Below are 25045 nucleotides of genomic sequence, written 5' to 3'. Positions count from 1 at the left end.
TTCAGGTACTAACATTGGGAGATAATGCTTTCGGTATTCTACGAGTGACCTCACGTACTGTCCAAATGCCGCCTTTGCTCTGCTGTATGAGTACATGCCATGTCCAATCATCTTCTGTACAGCCAAGACTCGCTTCCCAATGAATACTATGCCAATACAGCCCCAATTCCCTTGGCTCCTATCACGTCAAGTTGCGGCCAAAGGATCAGGTGCTCTTCTTCTCCTCCGTGATTACCTTTTCTTCGGAACCCGTGTCTGCGCTTACGGGCTTAATAATCTGACCAGATGCGTCTCTTGGCTTTCGCTTCCAGCCTGTCGAAAATAGCGTTGGTAGATCAAATCTGGGGAACGGGTGGCCCTCAGTGTTGATCACAACCTTGTCCAGAGGCAGGAGGTCGGGGGGTGAGAACAAGAGGTAAAAGTATTTCAGTGTCTCGGCCTGTTACGGTGTCAGTCAGTGGCTTCGTATCTAAATAGTTACGGCTCGTCACTCACCAGCCAGAAGCTTTCCATGTTATCTCGAACCTTGGGCGGCACAACGTTGGCGTCTCGCAGGCTCGTAAAGCCTCCCCCGTTCCTCACGGCCGTGTGGTTCATGAAAGACTTGAACATCTCCCATCCCCATTCTCGGTACTTGATGTCGTTTGTGATTCTCCACATGTAGAACAGACTCTCGACCGTCTCTGGGCGCTGGAGGTTGTGGGCGTCACCATTTTTGACGATAAAGTCGCTGCGCCATTCAGCGTCAGGAGCTGGGTCAAACACCGCCGGGCTTTGACGGGGGCTGCCAAAGGGTTGCGGTGGGTTGTCGATTTCGAAATAAGTGATCTCGGCCGACAGCCCTGTCTCGGTGAACTTGTACATTCCCCAGCAAGTCTCCATGATCTCGCGCGCCAGCTTGATATCTTCCTCGTTCTTCTTGGACCACGTAGGCAGCTTTCGGGCCTCAGCCTCAGTCAGACCTCCAGTGGCTCCCAGTGCCATTGTTCCAGGCATGAAGCAAACGAGGTGATCCATCTTGGGGCTGAGGGCTCTGTCCAGTCCAGTGGGTCGCTCTCCGATAATGGTAAACTGTGAGTTCTTGGTGTATGTCACCAGATGCTTGCGGACACCCCTCAGTGCTTCGTCCCACATATCCTCGTAAATGGGCTCTTGCTTATTCGTCTGCAGATACTGCTTGATGAGATACTCGTAGTATGAGTCGCCACGGCTGCCGAGTCGGATGTTTTTGCCCTTGAACTCGCCCGTGGTAGCATAGACGTAGATGGGGACAAGGCCATCTTGAGCACCGTTGTCATCAACCACCTGCATCACCTTCTCGGCCCGGTCCCAAAAGTCCTTTTCTCCTGTGAGCTTAGCAAGATACTTAAACTCGAGCTGAACAGTTGTGGCCTCGGCAGTAGACGATGCTCCCGCATCGGCATGGGACGGGATACCCTCGTACTTGTGCAAGTTGACGCTCGCATAAGGAACACCAGAGGGGGAGTCGAAGGCACTCATCAGACGGTCGGCCAAATCCTTTGCCTTTTCAAGGTAGAGATCCTCCCCGGCCGCGCCTTCGTCGTCCTCGGTCAAGGGGGCCAGATGTGGGAATTCGTTGGACAGGTAGTGTGCACTGAGCAAGCCACCCATCATGCGGATGGTTGTCTCAAAGGTGTTGACATCCTGATCCTGGTCCCATGTTAATGAATCTGAAATCCACCCGCGAGCATCTTGCACTCGGGATGTAAGGTTCATCAGAATCATTGTATCGAGGGCATCGATTATGATCCAACCCAATCCCTTGGGCGCCATGTTGTTGCCCCTCTTGGTGACAGGGTGGTACTCGTCATAACCTGTCCGGGCCCCTTGTTAGCATGCATACTCTGTCTCAAGAACTGAGAATCTGGACGCACCCCATGCATATCGTCGGTAGGCGTCCCAGCTCAGCTCGAACGCCTCCACGACACGGTCTCTCCTATGGTCCCAATTGGCCTTTTTATCATCTTGAGACAAGCCTGAGTAGCTCCAGTCGGTCGGTACGGTGCTCTTCTGGGATTGTTGTTTCTTGGACGAAGAACCGGTCCAGTATAGTAACGTCAAGACGATAAAGGTAAGGAAACCTATCACCCTCTTGCGCTTCCATAGCGGTCGTTTTTGCTCGTATGGCGAATAGCCATATGGCTTGTCCTTGTACATGGGCAACCCCTTCTTGGAGCTTGCGCCGGAGCCCCAGAATCTGTCCTCGAGATCTCGATGCCGGTTTTCGAAGGAGGGTACGTTCTTGGGGATGGAAAAGGCCATCGCTAAATCATGGGCGACGGCCAGCGATGCCGATTCTTGTTGGTTCGGGACGTTTCGAGGATGCGGACGGTTGAAGGCGCTGTTGCTTCGGATGTTGAAAGGGTCGCGGATCATTGACTTGAGCTGGTCATTTCGGGATGGAGGGTTCGTGGTGTTGTTGTTATTGATGCAATTAATAAATACTTAGCCGGAATGGATAAAGGGCAAATAAACAAACAGAGTTTGATGTACAAGACTGCAAACAGCCAAAGTCAAAGGCAGAATATGGATGCAAAAAGGAGTTGAGTTCGTAGGTACAGCAGATACAGTAGTAGTAGGTCCGGCCCCGGAAACACGAGGACAGAATGTCACTTCGAATAAAAGCGACCTTGGGGACTTGGCGAAGCACGAGACCACAGGCGCCGTCCATAACGTAGCCTGTCCTCCCATCCATGACGACCACCGCCCCCGCCGAAACTCATCAATGCACCGGGGAGCTCTGGACCGCGTCTGCCCTGAGCTTGCGGCCCCTGTAACCCTTTTGTCGTCCATTGCGTGTGAAGGACCCGCGATTTTATTGGGTCGTCAAGCGCCAGTCCACAACTTCGATGGACATGAACCAACTTGAGGCCTGTCGATTAAACAAGGTGCTGATTTTCTCGGGAGAAGGATACGACCATGAGCATCGCAAACTTTCCTTCGCTGAGCCCGGACGAGTTTACAGAGGCTTGCCATCACCTGGAGAGCCAGTACTGTCATGCTAAGTTGGGTCCGGAGCGGGCACGCTGGAAGCTCAAGGTGTGCACTGCTCTTTGCACCGACTTCTCCTTTGAGGGGGGTTATACGACATATATCCAGATCAGACGTCCGCTACAGACAGATCTGGATCATGGGGATCTCTCGCTAGACTTGGAAAACTTCTCCTTCTCCGATGGAAAGAGTCATGATGTACCAGGTGGAGACAGAGACACGATGGACGCAGAAGAGGCTGACGAGGTAATAAATCCTCGGTGGAGTTTGTCTTTTACTTAGACCGTTGTCTTACGATATTCCAGGCCGCTATTGTGAAGCCCCAATCTCGCCCAGATGTTGGCCTGGTGGAATACGAGATTCATCTTCATCCTACGTATCGCGTGCCTTGTCTGTGGTTCACTTTGCGCAATCTGCCCCCAGATGAGCCCGCATTCAATATTGACACCGTCTTCCGCCGCCTTGTCCCCGATGAGTACAAGGCGGGCCTCCGCGCGCTCGGAGCAGTTGGAGGCATCTCGGCCGATGTGAGTATGGAGACGAGAGAGAGCTGTTTGCACAAGTCAATTCAAAAATCCTGGGTATCGTCAAGATCGGTTGGCCTAACTAACACCTTGCTCGCAGCATCACCCTGTCACGGGTGTCCCGTCCTTCTTTGTCCACCCCTGCTTGCTCGGGGATGCCATCTCCAAATTCGAGTGCGACAGGACAAACTACCTGATGATATGGATCGGGCTGGTGGGAGGCTGCGTGGGCTTGTGGGTGCCCAAAGAAATGGCGATCCAATGAGGCGATTTTCTCGGTCCCGTCGTTTGACGCGGTTTTCTCTCTCATCGATATAGCCGACCATTCATACGCATCATTAATCATCATCGCTGTCCTCCTCCATAGCCACGTCCGAGTCACTGTCCTCGTCGTCGCGCGTTCGCTTCTGGCCACGGCCGGGGCTTCCAACGTCCTTCATCACATGGTCGACATTCGCGGCGGGCTTAGCAGGTAGGCCAGCGGGCGCTGATCCAGGAAGAGGAGCGTTGAAGATGCTCTGTTGAAGTTCGGTCTGCTCGACATTGGCAGCGCCCGCATTTGTGGAAGGGATCTTGAAGGTGCCGTCGAGCTTGGCCACAAAGTTGGATTTCGACTTGGCGTATTGGATTTTCTAGAGAGCAACGCGTTAGAGCTACTGTGTAAGCGACACCGACAAAGGAGACCAACCAACTCGCGGCCCAGGAACGTCTGTCCTTCGAGAGACCTCATGGCCTGTGTGGCTGCTTGTATATCTCGGAACACGATATGGGCTTGGCCACGCATCGCCATCGTCTTGAGGGCGACAACATCTAGTACAGGACCGTATGTGGAAAACAACATGTACAAAGCCGTTCGCAGATCGGCTTTCTGGATTTTCGAAGACGGAAGGTTTGTGACATAGAGACTGCAACAGTCAATACGCAGTAATTAGAGGTATATCGAGGGGAACTGACGTCTGGTTCGGAGGGATAGGCTGCACCTTGGCCGGCAAGGAGGAGTTGGGCTGGAGAACGCGAGAAGCTGTGGCGGCCATTGTGAGGGATGGCGGAAGGACCGAGGTCTTGGTTCGATATTTCTGCGCTGTGATCGATACTATAAGTCCTCCTTAATAGTCCCTAAGCCAAAATCGTGTAAGGATGCGCGGGCGCGCCAGGATCGAGCGTACTGATATTGGCGGTGGTGTAGTAGCGGGATGGAGATTTTTCGCCGCACGACGAATTGCCAGCCTCGTCCATGAGGCGCTGCCGTCGGCTGCTGTGGCCCAAGCTTGCTGGAGCTCCTACGTAACCCCCCACCCCCACTAGCCATCCAGCCAGCGCAACCTACACAGCCAGCTTCTATCGTCAGCGCCTAACCAACCCCTTCTTGTCTCTCTCATTCTCTCAATCGACTCGAAAGCGATAGTAGAGAGCTACTCCTATCGCCAATACCTTCACCATGGCCGCTCCCGAAGTTCACCACCTCTTCCACAACCCCATCGCCGACCACTCGTTCTCGGCCGATCGTTCCGTCCTCGCCGTCGCTCGCGACACCGCTGTTGAGCTCTACGGCAGGGTCGGCAATGCCTACAAGCTGAAGGACGAGCTCAAGGGCCACGATAAGACGGTCACGAGTGTCGACATTGCTCCCAACAGCGGGCGCATTGTGACCTGCTCTCAGGGTATGAATGCGCAGCTACCCCTATACCGACAACGCTGTTCATGACGCTAACACGATATGCCACTTAGACCGTAACGCCCTGGTCTGGGAGCCCTCTCCCACCGGTTACAAGCCGACTCTTGTTCTGCTCCGAATCAGCAGAGCTGCCACGTTTGTGCGCTGGTCGCCGTCCGAGACCAAGTTCGCCGTCGGCTCCGGCGACCGCGTCATCGCCGTCTGCTACTTTGAGGAGGAGAACGACTGGTGGGTTTCCAAGCACCTGAAGAAGCCCATCCGCAGCACCATCACAAGCGTTGCCTGGCACCCGAACTCGGTCCTCCTTGCCGCCGGCTCCACCGATGCCCACGCCAGAGTCTTTTCTGCCTTCATCAAGGGCATGGACGCCCGTCCTCCTCCCGGAGTCTGGGGCGAGCGACTCCCTTTCAACACTGTCTGTGGAGAGTACCTGAACAACTCTGCTGGCTGGGTTCACTCGGTTTCTTTCTCCCCAGCGGTGACAGCCTTGCTTTTGCTGCTCACGACAGCAGCATCACTGTCGTGTATCCCTCCGGACCTGAGCAACCTCCCCGCGCTGTTGTCACTGTCACCACCCAACAGCTGCCTTTCAAGAGTTTGATCTGGACCAGTGAGGACGAGATCATTGCTGCTGGTTATGACTGTGAGGCCTTCCGCTTCCAGGGAGGTGAGGGTGGTTGGCAGCTGGCTGGTACCATCGAGACAAAGGGCCGCCCCAGCCTGGGCGAGCACCGCGAGGAGTCTGCCCTCAACATGTTCCGACAGATGGATCTGAAGGGCAAGGCCAAGGACGACACTCAGCTCAAGACAGTCCACCAAAACACCATTAGCACCGTTCGACCTTTCGAGACTGATGGAGAGCGTGTAACCAAGTTTAGCAGTAAGTCACAAAGTCATTCATTGTCATATATCAGAAAAAGCTAACAAAGGCTGTAGCAAGCGGCGTTGACGGTAGGGTCGTGGTCTGGGCTGCTTAGATTGTCCAGGGGTAGATTGCCAATGACAAAGACATGTAGAACCATCAAGATTCACACCGATAAAAACTGGTCATGTTCTCGAATGAGTGCCTTGTGTCAGACCTCTGTCGCATGTGCCAAAGGTCTTTTTCGTGTTTTATCTGCCTTGTATAGTGCACATACATATATATACATATATCACTAGGAAGAAATCAGGCTCCTCCAAGTTCTTGCTATCACTCAACCCTCACCCACCATGTCTTCTCCTGAATCCCCTAGCCGATTCATCTACGAGCGAAACCCGTCCATGTCCGAGCGCAGAGACGAGAGCACGAATCTAAGCAGCTATCCGTCTTCTATTCAACCTTCAGCAGATTGGCCTGACTCACCCGAATATTACGACCGGTTCTCCCCGGCCCTACTACACCATGGCCATGGACCATTCGCGGACGGCATCCCACGAGAAGCTCATATAGCGGCGGGACCTCATTCTCGAGATGTCACCCCTTATGAGCAATCGTCTGAACGAGACGATACTAGTACCGTGATGTCCCTATTCAGTGACAACGGCGTGCCTGGACACGTCGCCCACGCCCTCAACGACCCAGGATTCCGATGCTTCGTCGCCCGACAAGTACACGACATCTGTCTTGGAGTCAGTCAAGATTTCATCCAGGGTTTCCGGCACAACATTGAACAGCGGCTCTCGGAGCTTCAGCATAATGAGTCTCGTCGTTTTTCAGACCGTATTTCTATATTCGACGAGACGGCACGAAGTCTCTACAGGAGCACACACGTGACGGCTTCTTTGATGACCAACACGACCGGAATTTGCTCTATCCTCTGGGCCAGGGGGAATGCGTTGCAGATGCTATCGCCAGAATCGGTGTCTAGAGCGCTGGAGAATATGAGTGTGGTGAACACAGCGGCGGAGGATATCGCGAGGGTCTTTGATATTGTCTTGGAGCGAGGGGACGTCCACGAGGCAGAGGCGAGAAACGTCCTCCAGGCTGGAATGGCATTTTGCGAAATACTGGAGTATCCGGGTAATGGTGAGGATCTGGAGAATCTGGCTCTTGCTTTTCAGTGAGCACCCAGTTGGGTTATTAGTTTCGGGCTCTCTTGACTGAGTTGGAGTCTATTAATTTGTTTGTCGGGGCGTTTTGAGTCAGGGTGTTGGTGGCGAGCACATGATCAGTAGCTGGGAGGAAACATAATAGATTTGATCTTCTTTTTGATTGACTTTTTTGGTATCCTAACTTTTCGTCAAAGTGAGTGTTTAAGGGAGAGCAATGACCTCAATCTCAACATCGACGTTCTTGGGGAGAGTCTTGACGGCAACGCAGCTGCGAGCAGGCTTGTGGGAGAACCACTTCTCGTACTCGGCGTTGAGCTCCTATAACACCAATTAGCCATGAAGATGCCGATATATGTCACGGGGACTCATACAGCAAAGTGAGCCATGTCAGAGATGAAGATGGTGGTCTTGACGACCTTGGCGAGCTCGGAGCCAGCCTCCTCGAGAACGGCCTTGGCGTTCTTGCAGGCCTGCTCGGTCTGGGCGGTGATGGAACCCTCAACGAGCTCACCCTCAGGGGTAAGAGGGATCTGGCCAGAGCAGTAGATCATGTTGGGGGTCTTGATGGCCTGGGACTGTTGAAGGTCAATACACTGGTGGCATGAGTGAGGGGTAGCTCTGGGAGCCATACGTAAGGGCCAACAGCTAATTGAGGATCCGTCAGCGGACATTCTACGACATTCCGGTGAAAAATGAATACTTACCCGCAGGGGCGTTCTTGGTAAAGATGATCTGCTGGTCGGACATGGTGGACTGGTTTCTAATCGAACGTGTGAACCTGGCTGCCTCTGATACAGCGGGAGGGAGAACAAGACGCGGGGCGGCAGCTCTGAGAGAAGAGGCGACAAAGCGGGGAGCTCGGCGCGCAGCGAGAGATGGCAGCATTGGATGCGGTAAGAAACTACCTACCTGAAGAGAGAAGATGTTTAAGATGTGATGAAAGAGGTCAAGTTCCTTTTGGTTGCGTCAAAAGATCGGAGCAAGCTTTCAAGCGGAGGGACGAGGGGCCTTATATTCGACAAAGCTCCGGCAGCTCGGAGGGGCAGCCGATCACGCCGCCTCCAATTCGTCGGAGGGTGGAAGCCGGTGGAAAACGGCGGCTGAGCCTGGCCTAGCCATGGAGAGCGCGCTCTCTCATTACAAGCGCATTACACGTGTAGGTACATGGGATCAGTTAACTGGGCGGTCCTGGGCTCCGTTGATCGGCTAACTGTCGACGTGTCTGGGGTGAGAGGGTTGGGTTTGCCCCGCAACGCGCCCTCCGGAGACGGCGGCCAGGGCCGGAGGGGTCCCGCGGTTCGGGGGATTACGTACGATTTCCTTGACCGAAGTGGTGGTTCTATGTTTTGAGGGGAAAATTGATCGAATCATGGGGATAGATATAGGTGATTATGAGATGCAGGTGTTTCAGGGTATGTGTAGGAATTCAATATGTCCATGGACAGGTTGCTCAGCTCGTAGATACTGATAGAGCATTAATGCCCACCCCGAGCCTCATACAAAGGGACAATTCTCAGAATTATAAGAAACTGGATATGGATACTAAATACAAGGCGATCAAGACAATCAAATCAATTACTCTACTCTGCAAGTTGTACCATGGATTCTGCGTCACCGCCATGAGAATCGTCTTACACGGACGGCTCTTATCGATAAGCGTCGTCTTCATGTCGACATCGGCTCATGGTTACGCATACCTTAATGGAGCCATCCAATGGATGTTAATATCCATTGGCAATGCCCTATCCAAGGGGAAGTCAGCGCCTTATACTAGCCTAAGGAATTCACATCATTAACAGCCCTCGTTCCCTATGTTCCTGGTGTTACAACCCTCAATCTATAGTAGCCGATGGCATTCAGCCCTGCCCGATCAACCCGAAGCCCGTTGGTAACCAGTAAAACAATGAACCGCCGGCGCACTGTCATCCAATTGGTCCCCTTTGTCGGCTCCAGTCAATAGCGCCTCTGTCCGGGGCGTTAGGGCGTCCCAGTGGGCGATAGAGCATCTGTTAGTGCTAGGGGCTGTCAGACGGCTGATAGTATAACATAAGCGGGGCAAGCCATCACCCCCTGCATCCCCATCACAGCTGGCTAAGTCACAAGGAAAAAAAGGGAAGCTAGGTGGCCAGGTTGTCCTCGACGGCAGCTCAGCTCAGCTCATCGCCAGGAACTCTTCAACTCCAATCCATTGCTTCTGCAAAGGGAGGTCTCCATCTGCCCCTTTTTCTACCATTCTTTTCTTCTTCTTGAGGCGCGCAATTCTTTTCTGTGCGTTTGCCTCTTCAATCTATCCTTCTATCCGCTCCTTTGTTTTATCTTCCTTTACCCACTGCTGTTTGCTGGTTATACCTGGCCTCTGAGCCTCCTCCATCACCCCTGAGGTAAGTTCTGAGACTTATCGTTCCTTGTTGCGGCTTGTGAGACCCCGTCGCGAGGCTGCGTAAGCCCATTGCGACAAGCCTCCGAGTTTTCGCGTGGGAACCTTCTCTTTAAATTTCCCAGCAAGCAACCCTTACTGACAGCTTTGCTTCATCATAGCCTGCGCTTCCACGGTCGACTCCCATCATGGCTCGCAGCTCCACGCCGCAGGGCAGCCTGCGACAGAGGGGCACTGCGTCCAAGAAGGTCTCTGATGATACTTTCAACCCCGAGACTGAGCTTGACAAGCTTGCAAAGGCCGGTGCCCAGAGAGCCGGTAAGGGCGAGGGCGAGTACAAGATTGGTCTCGCTATCATCACCATTCTGGCCTTTGTCACTCGATTCTGGGGTATTAGCCACCCCAACGAGGTCGTCTTTGACGAGGTGCACTTTGGAAAGGTAAGCTGGCATTATTATCTGTCGCCTAACGCGCAATTGCTAACTAATCGATTCGCAGTTTGCTTCCTACTACCTCGAGCGAACCTACTTCTTCGACGTCCACCCTCCCTTTGGAAAGCTTCTCTTCGCCTTTATGGGCTGGCTGGTCGGCTATGACGGTCACTTCCACTTCGAGAACATTGGCGACTCCTACATTGCCAACAAGGTCCCTTACGTGGCCTTCCGAGCTCTGCCCGCCATCCTTGGTGCCCTGACCGTCTCCGTCACCTACCTCATCATGTGGGAGTCTGGATACAGCCTTCCCGCCTGCATTCTCGCCGCCGGTCTTATCCTCCTTGACAATGCCCACATTGGCCAGACCCGTCTCATTCTCCTGGACGCTACCCTCGTCCTTGCCATGGCCTGCAGTCTGCTCTTCTACATCAAGTGGTACAAGCTCCGACACGAGCCCTTCTCCAGGAAGTGGTGGAAGTGGCTGATCTTGACCGGATTCGCCCTGTCCTGCGATATCTCGGTCAAGTATGTCGGTCTCTTTGCCTTTGTCACCATTGGTTCTGCTGTCATCATTGACCTCTGGGACCTGCTCAACATCAACCGACCCAATGGCGCTATCAGCCTCCAGGAGTTCGCAAAGCACTTTGCCGCTCGAGCCTTTGGTCTGATCATCATGCCCTTCCTGTTCTACCTCTTCTGGTTCCAGGTCCACTTTGCCGTCCTCAACCGCTCCGGCCCCGGCGATGACTTCATGACCCCCGAGTTCCAGGAGACCCTCAGCGACAATGTTATGCTAGCCAACGCCATTGACATCCAGTACTACGACAGCATCAGCATTCGCCACAAGGAGACGAAGACCTATCTCCACAGCCACGAGGACCGATACCCTCTTCGCTACGACGATGGCCGTGTCTCCAGCCAGGGCCAGCAGGTCACCGGTTACCCCTACAACGACACCAACAACTACTGGGAGATCCTGCCAATGAACGATGACAAGAAGCTGGGTCGCACCGTCAAGAACCACGACCTGGTCCGCTTGAGGCATATTGGTACCGACAAGATCCTGCTCTCTCACGATGTCGCCTCGCCCTACTACCCTACCAACCAGGAGTTCACGGCTGTCTCGATTGAGGATGCCTACGGCAAGCGCCAGAACGACACTCTCTTCGAGGTCCGAATTGAGCATGGCAAGAAGAACCAGAACTTCAAGTCCGTCTCGGGTCACTTCAAGTTCATCCACAACCCAAGCAAGGTCGCCATGTGGACTCACACCAAGCCTCTGCCTGAGTGGGGATACAAGCAGCAGGAGATCAACGGCAACAAGCAGATTGCGCCCAGCTCTAACGTCTGGATCGTCGAGGACATTCCCTCGCTGCCCGCCGACCACCCCCGTCGTCAGAAGCCTGAGCGCAAGGTCAAGCAGCTGCCCTTCCTCCAGAAGTGGTTCGAGCTCCAGCGTGCCATGTTCTACCACAACAGCAAGCTCACCAGCAGCCACCCCTACTCGAGCCACCCTTACCAGTGGCCCTTCCTGCTCCGCGGTGTCAGCTTCTGGACTCAGGGCGAGACCCGCCAGCAGATCTACTTCCTGGGCAACCCCTTCGGTTGGTGGCTCGCGAGCAGTCTTCTTGCTGTCTATGCCGGTATCATTCTTGCTGATCAGGTGTCTCTGCGCCGTGGCATTGATGCCCTGGACCACCGTAAGTGAATCAGCGTTCCGATGTGATTCATATACTAATGACCCTTTAGGTACTCGTTCCCGCCTGTACAACTCGACTGGATTCTTCTTCCTCGCGTGGGCCACTCACTACTTCCCATTTTACCTCATGGGACGTCAGCTTTTCTTGCATCATTATCTTCCAGCTCACCTGGCCTCTTGTCTCGTCGCCGGTGCTCTACTTGAGTTCATCTTCAACTCGGAGCCCGCTGAGGAGCTGACCATTAAGGACAAGAAGGTTACCCCTAGCCCCAAGCACCACGTCACCGCCCGAGAGCGATTCGCTGGCCAGAGCATGCTCAGCGCCTGGATCGCTTGCGGTGCTGTGCTGGCTATCATCGTTGCCGGCTGGTACTTCTTCCTTCCCCTGACCTACGGCTACCCTGGCCTGTCGGTTGAGCAGATCCTCCGAAGGAAGTGGCTCGGTTACGACCTGCACTTTGCCAAATAAATGGTTGCGCAAGCAGATTAATCGACTTGTTCAAGATTTGAAACGTCTTGAAAAATCGACATTGAAGTGTAGGAATATATGACTGCTCCTCAAGGGGTTTATGCAACCCCACCTTGACACATGGCAAGGTCTAGGGACAGATCAGGGTTCTGGGGAGGAATGTAACATACCTGACGAAGCAATCTCTCTTGATATGACGAAAAGGTGGAAGAGGGAGTATAGAGAAGCTAGTTGCTAATTTACTTGAGTATCTCAACTGATTGTGTTGTGTTTGCAAGTGTATGAAGCCCATGAAGCTCTTGACTCACTCGGGGGTTCGGATTGGCTAAAACAGAAATAAGGACTTAAGCTAATCAGCTGCATCTAAACCCACATAGATCCTGTAGCTGGTGGTGAATTGACATCAGCCAAGGATCTAGATCCGCCAGCTAGGACAACCTCTCTGCAACTGGCACAACATCAGGAAGGTGAAACGTTACCGACTCTGTCACAATCTCGCTGTCAGTCAATACTGAGGCTGTGTGCAGTGCAATGTTGGTGAAATCCAGGGGTTCACAGGTGAGGATCCCTAACTTAGGGATGGGAGCCCCGCAAATGATTTACCGATTACCGACGCTTCCGGAGTGTCTCCTAGGATTAAATGGGGTGCGGTACTTGAGTGTAGCAGAAAATTGATTGGGTAGAAACATATAGCGCGTTATGTTTGCCTTCAACTCCCTGCTAACAGCCGCGTCATACTTGAAGGCTGTGTTCTGATCAGCCAAGACGAAATGTCAGTCAAACAGTTGTGCTTTACTGCCAAGTGGCTGTCACTCCTGCAGCAGCCTCTCTCAGCTAAGCGGCGGTTTCCATGTGCAGTGAGAGCATCAAATCACGATATTACAATGAAGACTAGCTCTCGGACGCGAATGTCATGGATCTGTCTTGTAGCTTGTGACTTGCTGTCTAGTAAAATTAAATACATAGGCCTATGTTTGCTCACCCAGCAAAACACACCTTCGATCAGTGAATTGATTAACTAACAGTAAGCTCCATCCTTCTTTTCAAGGCCTGTCAAGATGCCCCTGAAGGCTTTGTGGAGAGCTTGCCAAGCTCTAGCCCCATTACCATATCTCGTTAAGAGAATCCTAAGTAAGGTTCGTATTGGACCCAATCCCCAGACTTTCCATTTATGTCAATTTACGGCGTGGTTTGATAAAGACGCGCGCTAAGTAGCCGACATGTGTCGTCTAAGCCTCCTTCCCCCACACGCGTTTGCAAGATAGGTGGAATGCAAGGAGCAGAGGGACGGCGGCCGACTTTGCTGATCTCCCCATGTCAAAGCTCGAGCTGGAACGCTGGCAACATGATTACTCCCACCCTTCACCTACGTTTCACATGAGTACTCGATTCAATGCTTACTCGGGCTAACCGTACAGGAAGTTCCACTAGCGTAGAACGTGGCTGGAACTCTCCCTATGATGCCGCCTTGCTGTCCTCGCAATCGAGCTTTTGTCCCCTTCAAGGAATCATGATCTCGCATGGGAACCGTCTCTTCTTGCGTCGCCTCCTCCGCTCTCGAACCACCAAGATCCTCCTCGTCCTTCTGATCGTCGTCAACATCCTCGACGTCCTTCGCATCCACCGAAACATCCTCGATGCCGACCGCACGCCCACCCCCAAGCTCTCGCAGCCCGCAGAGCGCATCTACATTGCGAGCATGCACTTCAACAACGAGGACATTCTGAAGAAGCATTGGAATAATGCCGTTATAGAGCTTGCAAAGACGCTGCATCCTGAGAATGTCTTTGTGAGCGTCTACGAGAGCGGGAGCTGGGACAATAGCAAGGCCGAGCTGCTCAAGCTAGACAACGAGCTGGAGCGACTGGGCGTGCCGCATCGCGTGGAGGTGTCAGATGTGACGCACGAGAACGAGCTCGAGGCCGAGAATAAAGATGAGGGGTGGATTGATACTGCGAGAGGGAAGAGGGAGCTGAGGAGGATACCATACCTTGCCAGGCTGAGGAACAAGACGCTCCGCGACCTGCTCGAACTGCACAAGAAGGGCACGCGCTTTGACAAGGTTCTCTTCCTCAACGACGTGGTCTTTACGGTATGTTTGCTCCAGTTGATGGTCTTGCGTAATGGTTTCTCACTCTTTGCGACTGGATAGACCGACGACGTCCTCAAGCTTCTCGATACCAATGGGGGCGACTACGCTGCTGCTTGCTCACTCGACTTTTCTAAACCACCGAGTTACTACGACACATTTGCTCTAAGAGATACTGCTGGCCAGTCCCACACCACACAGTCATGGCCCTACTTTAAGAGCAGCGCATCGAGGAACGCTCTGGTTAATCATCTGGATGCCGTGCCAGTGACGAGCTGCTGGAACGGGATTGGTTAGTCTACAATATTCCTCATGGTGGTCCATATGCTGACCGACATAGTTGTTATGCCTGCTGAGCCCTTTGTTTCGTCCTCCAAGCTCCGCTTCCGTGGAGTCGCAGACTCACTTGCCGAACATCACCTCGAAGGGTCGGAGTGCTGCCTCATCCACGCCGACAACCCACTCTCAAAGACCCGCGGCGTCTACCTGAATCCCCGCGTGCGAGTGGGCTACAACATGGCCGCCTACCAGGCCGTGCACCCCGAGCAAGGAGCCTGGGTGTCGGTGTGGGACATCTTTTCCGGCCTCTGGATCAACCGGCTAAAGCGCTGGACGATGGTGACGTTTGAGAGGTGGGTGGTGAGGAGGCGTATAGCGAGATGGGAGAAGGAGGGCCTGGGAAGAAGGGAGCCGGGTGAGTTTTGTTTGATTAACGAGATGCAGGTTCTTGTAGCCCGTGGCTGGGCACATGTATGATGAGTTCAATGGCACGGCCAGTGAAGCAAGGCTTGCCCAGTGAGATACCCAAAAAGAAAAAACACGATTCTCTTGTCTACTTATGATATGAGATACCAGCCCACAAAATGGGCGGCTGAGGACGTTAATAGCGTCAATCCATGAGATCAACAACCTATTCTAAGAAACACAAACTCGGAAAACAGTACGAGGATACTGCAATTTTGCAACATTCATTCATTCATTCATTCATTCATTCATTCATTCATTCATTCATTCATTCATTCATCTCAAATATGTTTTCTCAACCCAGGTTCCGTCCAGGTCCTTTGATTCATGTTATCACTCTCAGATGAATCACACTCGCTCTCAACTTCAAAGGACACGCCACCAGATTCAGCGTCCCAATAATCCTTTTCAACCTGTTTCATTTCAGTTAACCCACACTTACCATCGGTGATGGTGGAGATGGCTCTGAACGTACCTCAATATGACTGTTACTGTCGTCGGCCATTCTGTCAGCCTCAGGGGCACCGTTGATAATGGCACATGACGCTGCAATGCCATCAAGGAAGCCGGTGATGTCGTCGATCAACGCTTCAATGGTAGTGGAATCGGTTTTGATACTAGTAGGCGAGTCAACAGATGCATCGGGGTTGACGTTGTTGTCATCGGCCAACTTGTCGATGACAGGTGATTCGGGATGCACATCAGGCCTGCTATCGCCATCGCTGGTCATGCTCCCAAAGCCGGAGTCCTTAACAGTCATGGTGGGCGACCCAGAACTACCATCGAGACTGCTACCGTTGTCATCGTCCAAGCCTCTTTTCATTTCAGAGGCAAGGGTAAGGACGGTAGTTAACTTGGGCGAATCGTCCTCATGGCTCCCGTGATTATAGGGGGGACAATGGGAGGCAGCTCAGGCAACTTGTGTGCCTGGCTCCCATTCTCAGGAGAAGATTCAACCAAAGCGGCTCTGGGTCGAACCAGGGGGTCCTTTAACTGAGTGTCGATATGGAGCACGGGGCGCTTGCTGTTGACGCTGCCTCGCTTCCAGCCAATGTCCTCTTCAGCCGCTTGGTTCTTCTTAGGCACCACGAGGCTCAGAGCATTGATGCGTTCGCTGAAGCTTTCATAGCCCACCCCAAAGGGCCAGACAGCACCAGCATATGGGAGATCGAGTTGGCTCCGGTCAGTGGGCCGACTCCCACAAGGGGACGACACGGTAGAGGAAGGGGGCGAGCGATCGAAACGTGTAACGTCGAGCGAAGACGGATCCCGAGAAAACGGGCTTCTACGTCGGCTAGGGGTCTCCTTGGTTGGGGGAACAGGAGGAGAGCCAGGCGTGAAGGGACCCGCGCTGCCAGGGGATCCAACAGCGAAGAGATCCAAGCCGTTTTCGTCCCTGCCAAAGTCCCTCTGGATTCTGATCGCCTCTGTTGCGCCGTACGAGATCTCGCCACCTTCACTCGAAAGGGACTTTCTGATCTCACGGTCGGCCGCGTCCCGGGCGGCGATGACGCCAGAGTCGTTACCGTAGTCAAGCCAGGAGAGGGTCTCCTCATGTCCCTTGGGCGGCGGCCCCTCAAGTGGTAGACTTTCCAAGGATGGTCTCCTTTCGAAAGAACCTCTCTGTGCGCTGAACCGACTCTCTACGGAAGGGCTTCTTTCAGTGACATACCGTCTCTCTGAGGAAAGAGATCTCCCTGAGACGGACCTGGTCTCAGGCGCGACATCAGGGACGTCGGTCGAGTCGTGGGCCCGTCGGACGGAGAGGCAGGGGAAAATCTGACTGAACCAATTCAAAGCCATGATGACGAGGTTGTGAAAAATTGCTTGTCGTGGTTTGTTCGTCTCTCCGAATAGTATCCAGAGAGATATGTTGCAAGATCGATGGTGAGGTGAGTAAGTAGTAAGAAGACTAGCTAATGACAAGACTGATTATTATACCTCTGGTAGGCTGTTCTTGATACTTGACGCGAATAAGGAACACAATCTGTACATTTCCGGAATAAACAGAGAACAGGAAATAATATGGGAACGTCTTGGTGTTGGGTTGGCGTTTTGTAACATGGTCATGTTCAAGGTCTTTGTTCTTCAGAACTCTGCACTTCTCAGGAGATGTACAACGCATGGACAACCAAACAATGACCTTGTTTCCTGAGAGCTGTGCCTTTTTCTTTCACGGTGCAAGCTAGGCAGATCTTAAATAACAATATAATCCAAGATGAGATGGCCAAGTGACGGTGGGATATAAGAGCTCATGGAACGCCGTTCCAAAGTCCAGATAATCCACACTCGATACTCAGTATCAACAGCAGCACAACTCTCCCCAGACACCACAAATCACACAGCAACCATGTGCGTTTATGAAGGGTTCAAGTATACCTGTGGACACACCATCTACGAGCGGCGGTCCACGTGCTGGGGTTGGTTCTGGGAAAAGTTGCACTACGTCGACTGTTGCTACGCACTCGTCACATGCACCGGCGGGATGCCTCCGGCCTGCGAAACAGAAACTTACATTAAGCAAATGGATAGGAAGTGTTTCAAGTGCCATGAAGAGGAGATCGAGGCACAGAGGAAGCGGCCGAGGGAATACCAATATCCCTTGACGGATCTACCGCCTCTCTCTTCGCAATTCGACATGTCACTATCTGACTATACGCAGGGAAATTATTCGCCGCATGATACGCCTGGGTTTCAGTCTCAGCAAGGGATGCAGTATCCTCAAGATCCTCCTGCGGCGGCTAGTCAGCAAGAAACACCTCTACCTTCGCCCGCTGTCCGGGAGTCGCGATTCAACCGCGGTCAGAGTCAAAACTTGGGAACAAAAGTGATGTCCCCAGCTGCGTATCTTGCCCAAGATACAGTCTACCACGGAAATCTGAGTCAGTCTTCCAACAGGGGTGAGTCTAAAAGCCGCCGCCGCCACTCCTCCCAGGGACCTAGCTCTACATCTCATCGCTCACATCACTCTCGCACACAACGCTCTCGCTCTCAACCCCGAGATGGCAGCCGTAGGGAGTCAACATCACAGGATCAGCGTCCTCCTACTCAGAATCGGAATGGCAGTCGTCCCCCGTCACGTAGGGAGCCCAGGTCACGGGATCAGCGACCTCACTCTCAACACCGAGACGGGAGCCGTTCCCGACGGCGTAGGGAGTCGACATCACGAGGCGAGCGCCCTCCACTGTCCGCTCGTGGTAGGCCTACCTACTACAACGATCCAACTCCGGCGCGCTGAGACTGTCTCAGAGTGTGAGTATGGGCTTTGAGAAGGCAAAGCCAGTGTGTGTGGTTAACATGGGACATCAGGTAGGTTAGGAGTTGCGGGATCTGCAAACATCATCTTGGAGTTGAGTAGTTTAAAGATGTAGTAATTGATCTGCTCGTTTAGACATAATTCGCATTTGTGACCATGAAAGTGAAATATCAATTTATAAATTACGATGAGGCTTAAGTCTCATCTTGATATCATGTCTGATGGGTAACTTGTATGTATGGGGCTGGTTCTTTGAGAGCTGTCGGAGTACCTACGCAGTCCAACTAAACAAACAAAACAATTCTTAAGCTCATTACCAAGACCACAGACTTTACTGAACCCTCTCTTAGGCCATCAACTCGCCGTCTGCTTGACTCAAGATAAAATAAGAAAACCCATAAAGATAGACCGTGAGCCGAGAATAGTAGCACGGGTAAGCCACGCATGTCAGTGCCAAGGATCTTGTCATGGGATCACGTCGCCGACTAGATTCAGAGATGATCTAAGTTGAGCGGGGACAAAGATAGTACCCGAACGAAAATAAAATGCTGCCTTGAGGCCTTTCAAGGCCATCGTGATCCCTTGCAGTTAGTCCAGGAACCGTGGTTAAAAATGGAGATGATGCTAGATCGATACTTGAGATATGTAGGCAACCAGTTAATCGGGAACTTCTGCGATGCCCCTGGACCAGATGACCCCATCGTTGGAACCCATGGAGTGTGGAACTGGACTCGACACGGTATCGTCGAATCAGGGCCACCAATTCAGGGGTGCCTTGACCACGGGTTGTCCTGGTTTAGATTCTTACGAGGCTATTTACGACCTAGCTCCCTTGAACCACCAGCGAAGATCTCGAAAGGTTGCAGCCACTCCGTGAGACAGCGGGGGTTGTTCCCTGTTCTAGGGTCCACAGGAAAGGATGGACGGGAACATCAAGAAAGGAGAGATCTCTGAACCACTGCTAAATCAAGCCCAAAAGAACCAAAAGAAAAGAGCATACGTAGCCCCTGCGAGTCCGAAATACGGGTGCCTTGGGAATGGGGTTCGCCAGCCGAGGCACCCAAATTTGTCCCTCACGCGAGAGGGTCACGGGCAGGCTGCCCGATAAAGTCGACAGCCATTGGCTCATGGCCGGGACCTTTTTACGAGTCGACGACACTCTGTGTTTGACCGAGCGCTGCTAATGGTAGGGCTGAGGTTGAGCTTGCGTGGATACATGTGCCCTTCGATTGAATGGCTGCATGTTTGCGTACTTGGGTGACGACTTTGCGCAACTCGGCATGTTTACGGTCGTCTTGGCGCCAGTTGAGACTGCGATGGCTTCATAAGACTCGTGCAGTTTTGTTTAGACCAGTGGCATGCCAAGAACAAAACATTCGCAGACGCGTGACTGGGTGACGCAGGTTTCAGGGCCCGGCGACGACCACCACCTTTACCATCAAAGAGTCGGGATGCAAGTGTCGCAGCAACGAACCCTAGGACGATGAGAGACGAGATGGGGCCTCAGGACGCATACCTGAGGACAGGTTGCCCGCAACAGGGATGGAAGAGGGTGGGAATGGATCTTTGGAGGAAATTGGGGGCCGAAAATTGCGAGCGTGAACCAAAAGGGAAATCGCCGAACCGCTGATTGAGTCAACGGTGACAGGACATTTTGTTTCGCCCCGACCCCTGGTCCAGAGAAGCAGCCCTACGTGTGGATCAAGCGGAGTTGGTTGTGGTCCATTGGCCGCTGGAGGGGGGCGTGAGTGCATGCAGATGAGCCCACGCAGAGAAGACAGAGAGACTTGCTCGCAGCCAGAAGAGGCGAGGAGGGCTCTTGGTTTTGGGGGGACATGAGGGAGGGAACGAGGTTATTCTGGTGCCGGCAGACTCAGACTCATCAGTGACATGCTGGTCGTGCCCCGGATCGCGTCTCAACTAGACTCATCGTGGTGGCATCGTAGGACTTTGGCCCTTGCACTCCAGATCCAATGGATCCCCCTCCAAGGAGGTCCCTCGGTGTCTGTTCCTCAGCAAACGAACGATATGCATGGCGACTCGGCAGTGCAATGCCCTTTCCATCCAAATCCTGGACTTGCGACAAGGTAAAACGATTCAAAACAGATCCAAGCACGAGACTCTGGAGTTGATGTGCAAGAGTCGGTCCCCATCAATGCACCAGAGTTGCATGGAGGCTGCGCAACGCCAGGTCCATCGCAGCAGCCATCGCAGGCACAGCCGTAAAAGAGGGCTGAGGTGGAGGGTCGAGGTGCATCAACTTCCAACTCGGCCAACAAGAGACGGGCAAATCAAAGGATCGCGGGCTCATCCTGGCCAATGCTCGACCGTCTAGTGGAAACCTAAGCAGTCAGGAAGCGACTCACGAAGATGTCACGGAAGAGCGAGCTCTCTGGCTCTGACAGACACGGGCCATCTGGGAGATGCAAGTTGCGCCAACGGGGCAGACACCAAGGAGACCCCTCGCAACGGGCGTCGATCCCTGCATCAACTCCGCAAGGCGTTTCGATAGGCTCATGGCCACGGTTGTGCCATTTGCTCGCAGCAGGAGAAACACCACCAGCATCCGACGTCATGGCCACAGTTGAGTTCCTTCGTTTGGTTCGGGAGACGCACCCAGGGAACAACACCATTTTTTTCATCCCACCCCCTTGCCCTTTTCCAGACACCGTCTCGCGTTGATGAGCATGGAACCCTCGTAAGCGACATCTGTATGTAAAGAAAAGCTCATGACTTGTCAATGAGCCTGACCAAAACAGAAGGGCCCGAGGCCACGACAGCAGAATACGCAATGATGTGCATATTGGGGGCCAAAAAGTTGCACTCTGTCTGTCTCTTCCCCAGCATTTCATCGCAGGCCTTGAAATCGTCCTGCGCATTTCGCACCTGCGCGCGCGGAGGTTCACCGATGTGATGTGCCTTGAGGAGACACGGACTGGACGGACCGGACTGGTCAATCAATGGCGAATCGTCCTAACGTGACGCCGGACGGCGGACACCTGTGCGAGAGCGGGTGCGAGAGTGAGCGGGGCGGAGTTTGTGGAGACATTCCCAAGTCGCCCGTGATAGTCGAGGCATCTGGGCCATTAACACCGATGCCAAACCCGCTGGTTCCGGCCGGCAGCGTCTGATGCGGCTCTGCGACGGATTTGGGGGGGATTCCGGCGGAAATTGCTGTGGAATGCTCTCCCCGTCACAACAACCAACATTCTCGTCGCAGGAATCTCGGCCAGATGCCACAGTAACTCGCCCTCAAGGTGCCCCAGAAATTGTTAGTGACCCTATCGCTGTAGACCTTTCGCAGGGATACGCCTCCTCCGCACAGGCTACGCCTCAGCCCGCGGCGCCCCCTAATCCTAATTAGGCCGGGCTTCCAGGCAGCAGTCTGCCATGGGCTGAGAGGGCGGTCTCCCCCAGCTTGGTTTCTAAGCACATTGGGGAAAGTGGCATTAACCCCCAAATCCACCACTTCGCCCTCTCTCCCTCTCCATCAATCCAACTCCTCCCTTTTCTTCCCTTCCCATCATCGTTGCCGTCGTTGTCCTGAGGCCGCCGTCGTCAATCGATTCTTCTGCGTCTTTAACCCCCCGGCTCTCGTCTTACGGACCCTGCACACCCTGCGTCGCTTGGCAACACACCCCCTCTGCCATCCCTCATATACCCTTTTACGCCCCGTCCTCTTCTGTCCAGTTCCACTCGCCTCTCTCTGCATCCCCCTACGACTTGATATCCAACATTTTCCGTTTCAACCGCCGACTCTCACGCGCTCGTCGCCCGTCGTCTCGTCAAACCAAACGATCCTGCCGAACCCTGCCGGGTCATCTTTCCGCGTGAGAAATATATCTGTTTGACCCCGACTCGTTCATCTGCCGCCTTCCCTGTCATCCTCTTGGTCGTCGCGCCACCCACCGCACCTCGACTTGTTGACGACAGGATTGACATCCGCTGCGCGCCCTTGCATCTCTATCACTTGGTACGGTTCATATTTTATCTCGTCTTGGTCTTGGATTTCCATCTCGTCACGCCGAAATTGTTTCCTTTCCGGTTTCTTCCCCTAGACATTTGCCAAACAACCTGGCATTGGTCAATCCCCCCAAACCCAAACCTGGACTCGGTCAACGTCTAGGCCTTTTCATCCCTCTTGGGTGTGGGAATTAGGAACCTCGACTGTGACTCACCATCCCGTCCTCCACTATCAAGCACTTGCTTGCATCCAAGATCGATCTTGTCAACTAACGGGACTCCCCGTTGCAGCTTCAAAGACACCCGTGGCTATCGGTCGACTATCCTGTCGACTTGTACCCACCTCTCAGGTCTAAGCCATGTCCTTCTCCCACCCACGTCGAAGGACTCCGGTGACTCGCCCGGGCAGCGACACCGAGAATGCCTTGTCCCTTAAGACCAACTCGACCCTCCGTAAGGGTGCAACCTTTCACTCTCCTACTTCTCCTGTCTCTTCAGCATCGGACCTCACCTTTGTCCCTCCTCGCCTGTCTCGATCCCAGTCTCACTTGGATGATGTCGTCGATGCCAACCGACGTCGCATCGCCTTGACCTTGAACGACATCGACGAGGCTCTGGCCAAGACCGAAGAGCTCTCTCTGTCGCCCAGGTCCCCCAAGAGCAAGCCCAAGTCTCTTCGGGACACCAGCTTGCCCATCCCTCGCGGCTTCCTCGAGGGTCCCATCGTCGACCCAGCCATGGCTAAGGAAGCTGAGAGGCGCGTACTGCGTCCTCGTTCTGTCCGACACTCACGGCACCATGCTTCCGACAGCGGCCTTGGGACTTCGGTGGCTTCCACAAACGAGAAGCATGCTGCAGTCACTCCATCAAAGGAGACAAAGACGCGCTCCGCCATCACAAGATCTGCAGCTGCCTCAACAACAGAGAAGCTTCCATCCCTCGGCTCAAAGGCCATCAACCGCATTCACGAGCACACATTGCGCCCACTGTTGGCCAAGCCAACTCTCAAGGACTTTGAGCCCATAGTCCTTGACATCCCACGAAGAATTCGATCAAAGGAAATCATTTGCCTCCGAGATCTTGAAAAGACCTTGATCTTTATGGCACCGGTAAGTCAGCTTCTGACTGATAATGGCGTTTGGGGAAATACTTATCGGATGCTGTGTGTGAAGGAGAGGACCAAGTCCGCCGCCTTGTACCTCGATTTCTGCCTTACCTCCGTCCGATGCATTCAAGCGACCGTCGAATATCTCAGCGACCGCGAACAAATTCGACCTGCTGATCGGCCTTACACTAACGGATATTTCATCGACCTGAAGGACCAGATTCTTGAATACGGAAAGCAGCTCGCCGCCAAGAACAACGGCGACGACATGGATGTCGACGCGTATGTACCCAGCTTTGTTCCTCTGGATTACCCAACTAACTCCTCCCCAAGATCTGATGAGATCAAGCTCATCGGTGGTATTGCTGAGAACGGACGTCCCGCCGAGCTCGTCCGCGTCCGAAAGGACGGCACCTACATTTCCCTGGAGACCGGCAAGCCCGTCGACGTCGACGAGGCTCCCATGAAAATGAAGCGCTCCCTGAGCCAGCAGCTGGAGGACGAGGAGGAGATCCAGCGATCCATGGCTCGCCGCAAGAAGAACGCCTCCCCCGAGGAGCTGGCCCCCAAGAGGTGCCGCGAGCCCGGATGCAACAAGGAGTTCAAGCGCCCCTGCGACCTGACCAAGCACGAGAAGACACACTCTCGACCCTGGAAGTGCCCCGTCCCTACTTGCAAGTACCACACCTACGGATGGCCTACTGAGAAGGAGATGGATCGCCACCACAACGACAAGCACTCGGATGCTCCCGCCATGTACGAGTGCCTCTTCAAGCCTTGCCCGTACAAGTCCAAGCGCGAGTCCAACTGCAAACAACACATGGAGAAGGCCCACGGCTGGCACTACGTGCGAACCAAGACCAACGGCAAGAAGCTGCCTACCAAGCCCGCCAGCTCCACCCAGCAAACTCCTCCTCTGGTCAACGCCTCGACTCCTTCCACCACGCCCACCTACAGCGGCGTTCCCACTCCTCCTCAGCACGACGTTACCCAGTTCGTTGGCGCTGACTTCCCTCTCTACCCTAACGAGTCTGACTGGATGTCGATCAACAACATTCCTGCCGAGTCCCTTGATCTGGACTTGACTCTCGACAGCACTTCTCCCGCCTCAGCCAGCCCGTACGAGCAGTATGCTCCTTACCAGAACGGTTCGGCCTTCATCCTCGACAACGAGGACCTGTACGCTGCCCACATGCAGCTGCCAACTCAGCTCCCCACACAGGACCAGATGGCCTTCTACAACCCCAACCCTAAGATGATGGCTCAGCAGCTGCCCATCTACCAGGCACCCCAGCCTGTCACTGTTCCAACTGGCGCCCCACATTTCTCGCCAACTGGCCAGGAGACGGCTATGCTCTTCACCCCTAATTCACTACGAGACGTTGATGAAGGATTCGATGACTCCTTCGGTGGAGAGGGAATGGACTTCCCACTCTTCCCTAGCGGAAACGGCATGACAAACAAGGCAAACGAGTACCAGCAGCCACTTTTTGGCGAAATCCCTAGCGCCAACCTTGGCTTCTCCCAGACCTCGCAGCAGGACCTCTTCCAGATGGACCTGTCCAACATGGACTTCCAGCAGAACTTCGCGGACTAGATGCCTGAAGTTCCAGAGGAGCCTCGTGTGAAAGTGGAGAAATAAAAGAGCACAAGGCTCGAGATTG

The 25045-nt window shown here is 53.7% G+C and overlaps 12 protein-coding genes across 12 annotated transcripts; 7 read left to right on the top strand and 5 right to left on the bottom strand.

Annotated features, from left to right (window-relative positions):
- Positions 1 to 205: 205 nt before the first annotated feature.
- MRS44_000934 (uncharacterized protein) lies at positions 206 to 2397 on the bottom strand (the record flags this gene model as incomplete). Its single annotated transcript, XM_065624242.1, has 3 exons — positions 206 to 439; positions 496 to 1847; positions 1896 to 2397. 3 exons carry the CDS (start codon positions 2395 to 2397, stop codon positions 206 to 208), a joined length of 2088 nt encoding a protein of 695 aa, XP_065479943.1.
- Positions 2398 to 2940: 543 nt separating this feature from the next.
- MRS44_000933 (uncharacterized protein) lies at positions 2941 to 3801 on the top strand (the record flags this gene model as incomplete). Its single annotated transcript, XM_046267560.2, has 3 exons — positions 2941 to 3258; positions 3318 to 3539; positions 3637 to 3801. 3 exons carry the CDS (start codon positions 2941 to 2943, stop codon positions 3799 to 3801), a joined length of 705 nt encoding a protein of 234 aa, XP_046138831.2.
- Positions 3802 to 3874: 73 nt separating this feature from the next.
- On the bottom strand, positions 3875 to 4570 carry MRS44_000932 (uncharacterized protein; the record flags this gene model as incomplete). The annotated part of the gene is made up of 3 exons (XM_046275024.2): positions 3875 to 4168; positions 4225 to 4441; positions 4491 to 4570. The coding sequence occupies 3 exons, from the start codon at positions 4568 to 4570 to the stop codon at positions 3875 to 3877; spliced, it is 591 nt and encodes a 196-aa protein (XP_046138830.1).
- A 404-nt stretch (positions 4571 to 4974) lies between these two features.
- On the top strand, positions 4975 to 6188 carry MRS44_000931 (uncharacterized protein; the record flags this gene model as incomplete). Its single annotated transcript, XM_065624241.1, has 4 exons — positions 4975 to 5197; positions 5265 to 5637; positions 5688 to 6091; positions 6148 to 6188. The coding sequence occupies 4 exons, from the start codon at positions 4975 to 4977 to the stop codon at positions 6186 to 6188; spliced, it is 1041 nt and encodes a 346-aa protein (XP_065479942.1).
- A 235-nt stretch (positions 6189 to 6423) lies between these two features.
- On the top strand, positions 6424 to 7257 carry MRS44_000930 (uncharacterized protein; the record flags this gene model as incomplete). The annotated part of the gene is made up of 1 exon (XM_046283842.2): positions 6424 to 7257. One exon carries the CDS (start codon positions 6424 to 6426, stop codon positions 7255 to 7257), a length of 834 nt encoding a protein of 277 aa, XP_046138828.2.
- Positions 7258 to 7446: 189 nt separating this feature from the next.
- MRS44_000929 (uncharacterized protein) lies at positions 7447 to 8130 on the bottom strand (the record flags this gene model as incomplete). Its single annotated transcript, XM_065624239.1, has 4 exons — positions 7447 to 7563; positions 7617 to 7820; positions 7877 to 7890; positions 7950 to 8130. The coding sequence occupies 4 exons, from the start codon at positions 8128 to 8130 to the stop codon at positions 7447 to 7449; spliced, it is 516 nt and encodes a 171-aa protein (XP_065479941.1).
- A 1680-nt stretch (positions 8131 to 9810) lies between these two features.
- Positions 9811 to 12224, top strand: MRS44_000928 (uncharacterized protein; the record flags this gene model as incomplete). The annotated part of the gene is made up of 3 exons (XM_046267559.2): positions 9811 to 10062; positions 10121 to 11756; positions 11806 to 12224. 3 exons carry the CDS (start codon positions 9811 to 9813, stop codon positions 12222 to 12224), a joined length of 2307 nt encoding a protein of 768 aa, XP_046138826.2.
- A 1510-nt stretch (positions 12225 to 13734) lies between these two features.
- MRS44_000927 (uncharacterized protein) lies at positions 13735 to 15069 on the top strand (the record flags this gene model as incomplete). The annotated part of the gene is made up of 3 exons (XM_046270522.2): positions 13735 to 14316; positions 14377 to 14605; positions 14654 to 15069. 3 exons carry the CDS (start codon positions 13735 to 13737, stop codon positions 15067 to 15069), a joined length of 1227 nt encoding a protein of 408 aa, XP_046138825.1.
- A 269-nt stretch (positions 15070 to 15338) lies between these two features.
- On the bottom strand, positions 15339 to 15817 carry MRS44_000926 (uncharacterized protein; the record flags this gene model as incomplete). The annotated part of the gene is made up of 2 exons (XM_065624238.1): positions 15339 to 15470; positions 15533 to 15817. 2 exons carry the CDS (start codon positions 15815 to 15817, stop codon positions 15339 to 15341), a joined length of 417 nt encoding a protein of 138 aa, XP_065479940.1.
- Positions 15818 to 15906: 89 nt separating this feature from the next.
- Positions 15907 to 16860, bottom strand: MRS44_000925 (uncharacterized protein; the record flags this gene model as incomplete). Its single annotated transcript, XM_046267558.2, has 1 exon — positions 15907 to 16860. The coding sequence occupies one exon, from the start codon at positions 16858 to 16860 to the stop codon at positions 15907 to 15909; it is 954 nt and encodes a 317-aa protein (XP_046138824.2).
- A 547-nt stretch (positions 16861 to 17407) lies between these two features.
- MRS44_000924 (uncharacterized protein) lies at positions 17408 to 18295 on the top strand (the record flags this gene model as incomplete). The annotated part of the gene is made up of 1 exon (XM_046273463.2): positions 17408 to 18295. One exon carries the CDS (start codon positions 17408 to 17410, stop codon positions 18293 to 18295), a length of 888 nt encoding a protein of 295 aa, XP_046138823.2.
- Positions 18296 to 22635: 4340 nt separating this feature from the next.
- On the top strand, positions 22636 to 24978 carry MRS44_000923 (uncharacterized protein; the record flags this gene model as incomplete). Its single annotated transcript, XM_046267556.2, has 3 exons — positions 22636 to 23385; positions 23449 to 23663; positions 23715 to 24978. 3 exons carry the CDS (start codon positions 22636 to 22638, stop codon positions 24976 to 24978), a joined length of 2229 nt encoding a protein of 742 aa, XP_046138821.2.
- Positions 24979 to 25045: the final 67 nt, after the last annotated feature.

This window comes from Fusarium solani (genome assembly GCF_023522795.1).
Source record: "Fusarium solani strain SB1 chromosome Unknown bctg00000000, whole genome shotgun sequence".
Classification (NCBI taxonomy): domain Eukaryota; kingdom Fungi; phylum Ascomycota; class Sordariomycetes; order Hypocreales; family Nectriaceae; genus Fusarium; species Fusarium solani.
This window is presented reverse-complemented; position numbering and strand designations above follow the sequence as displayed.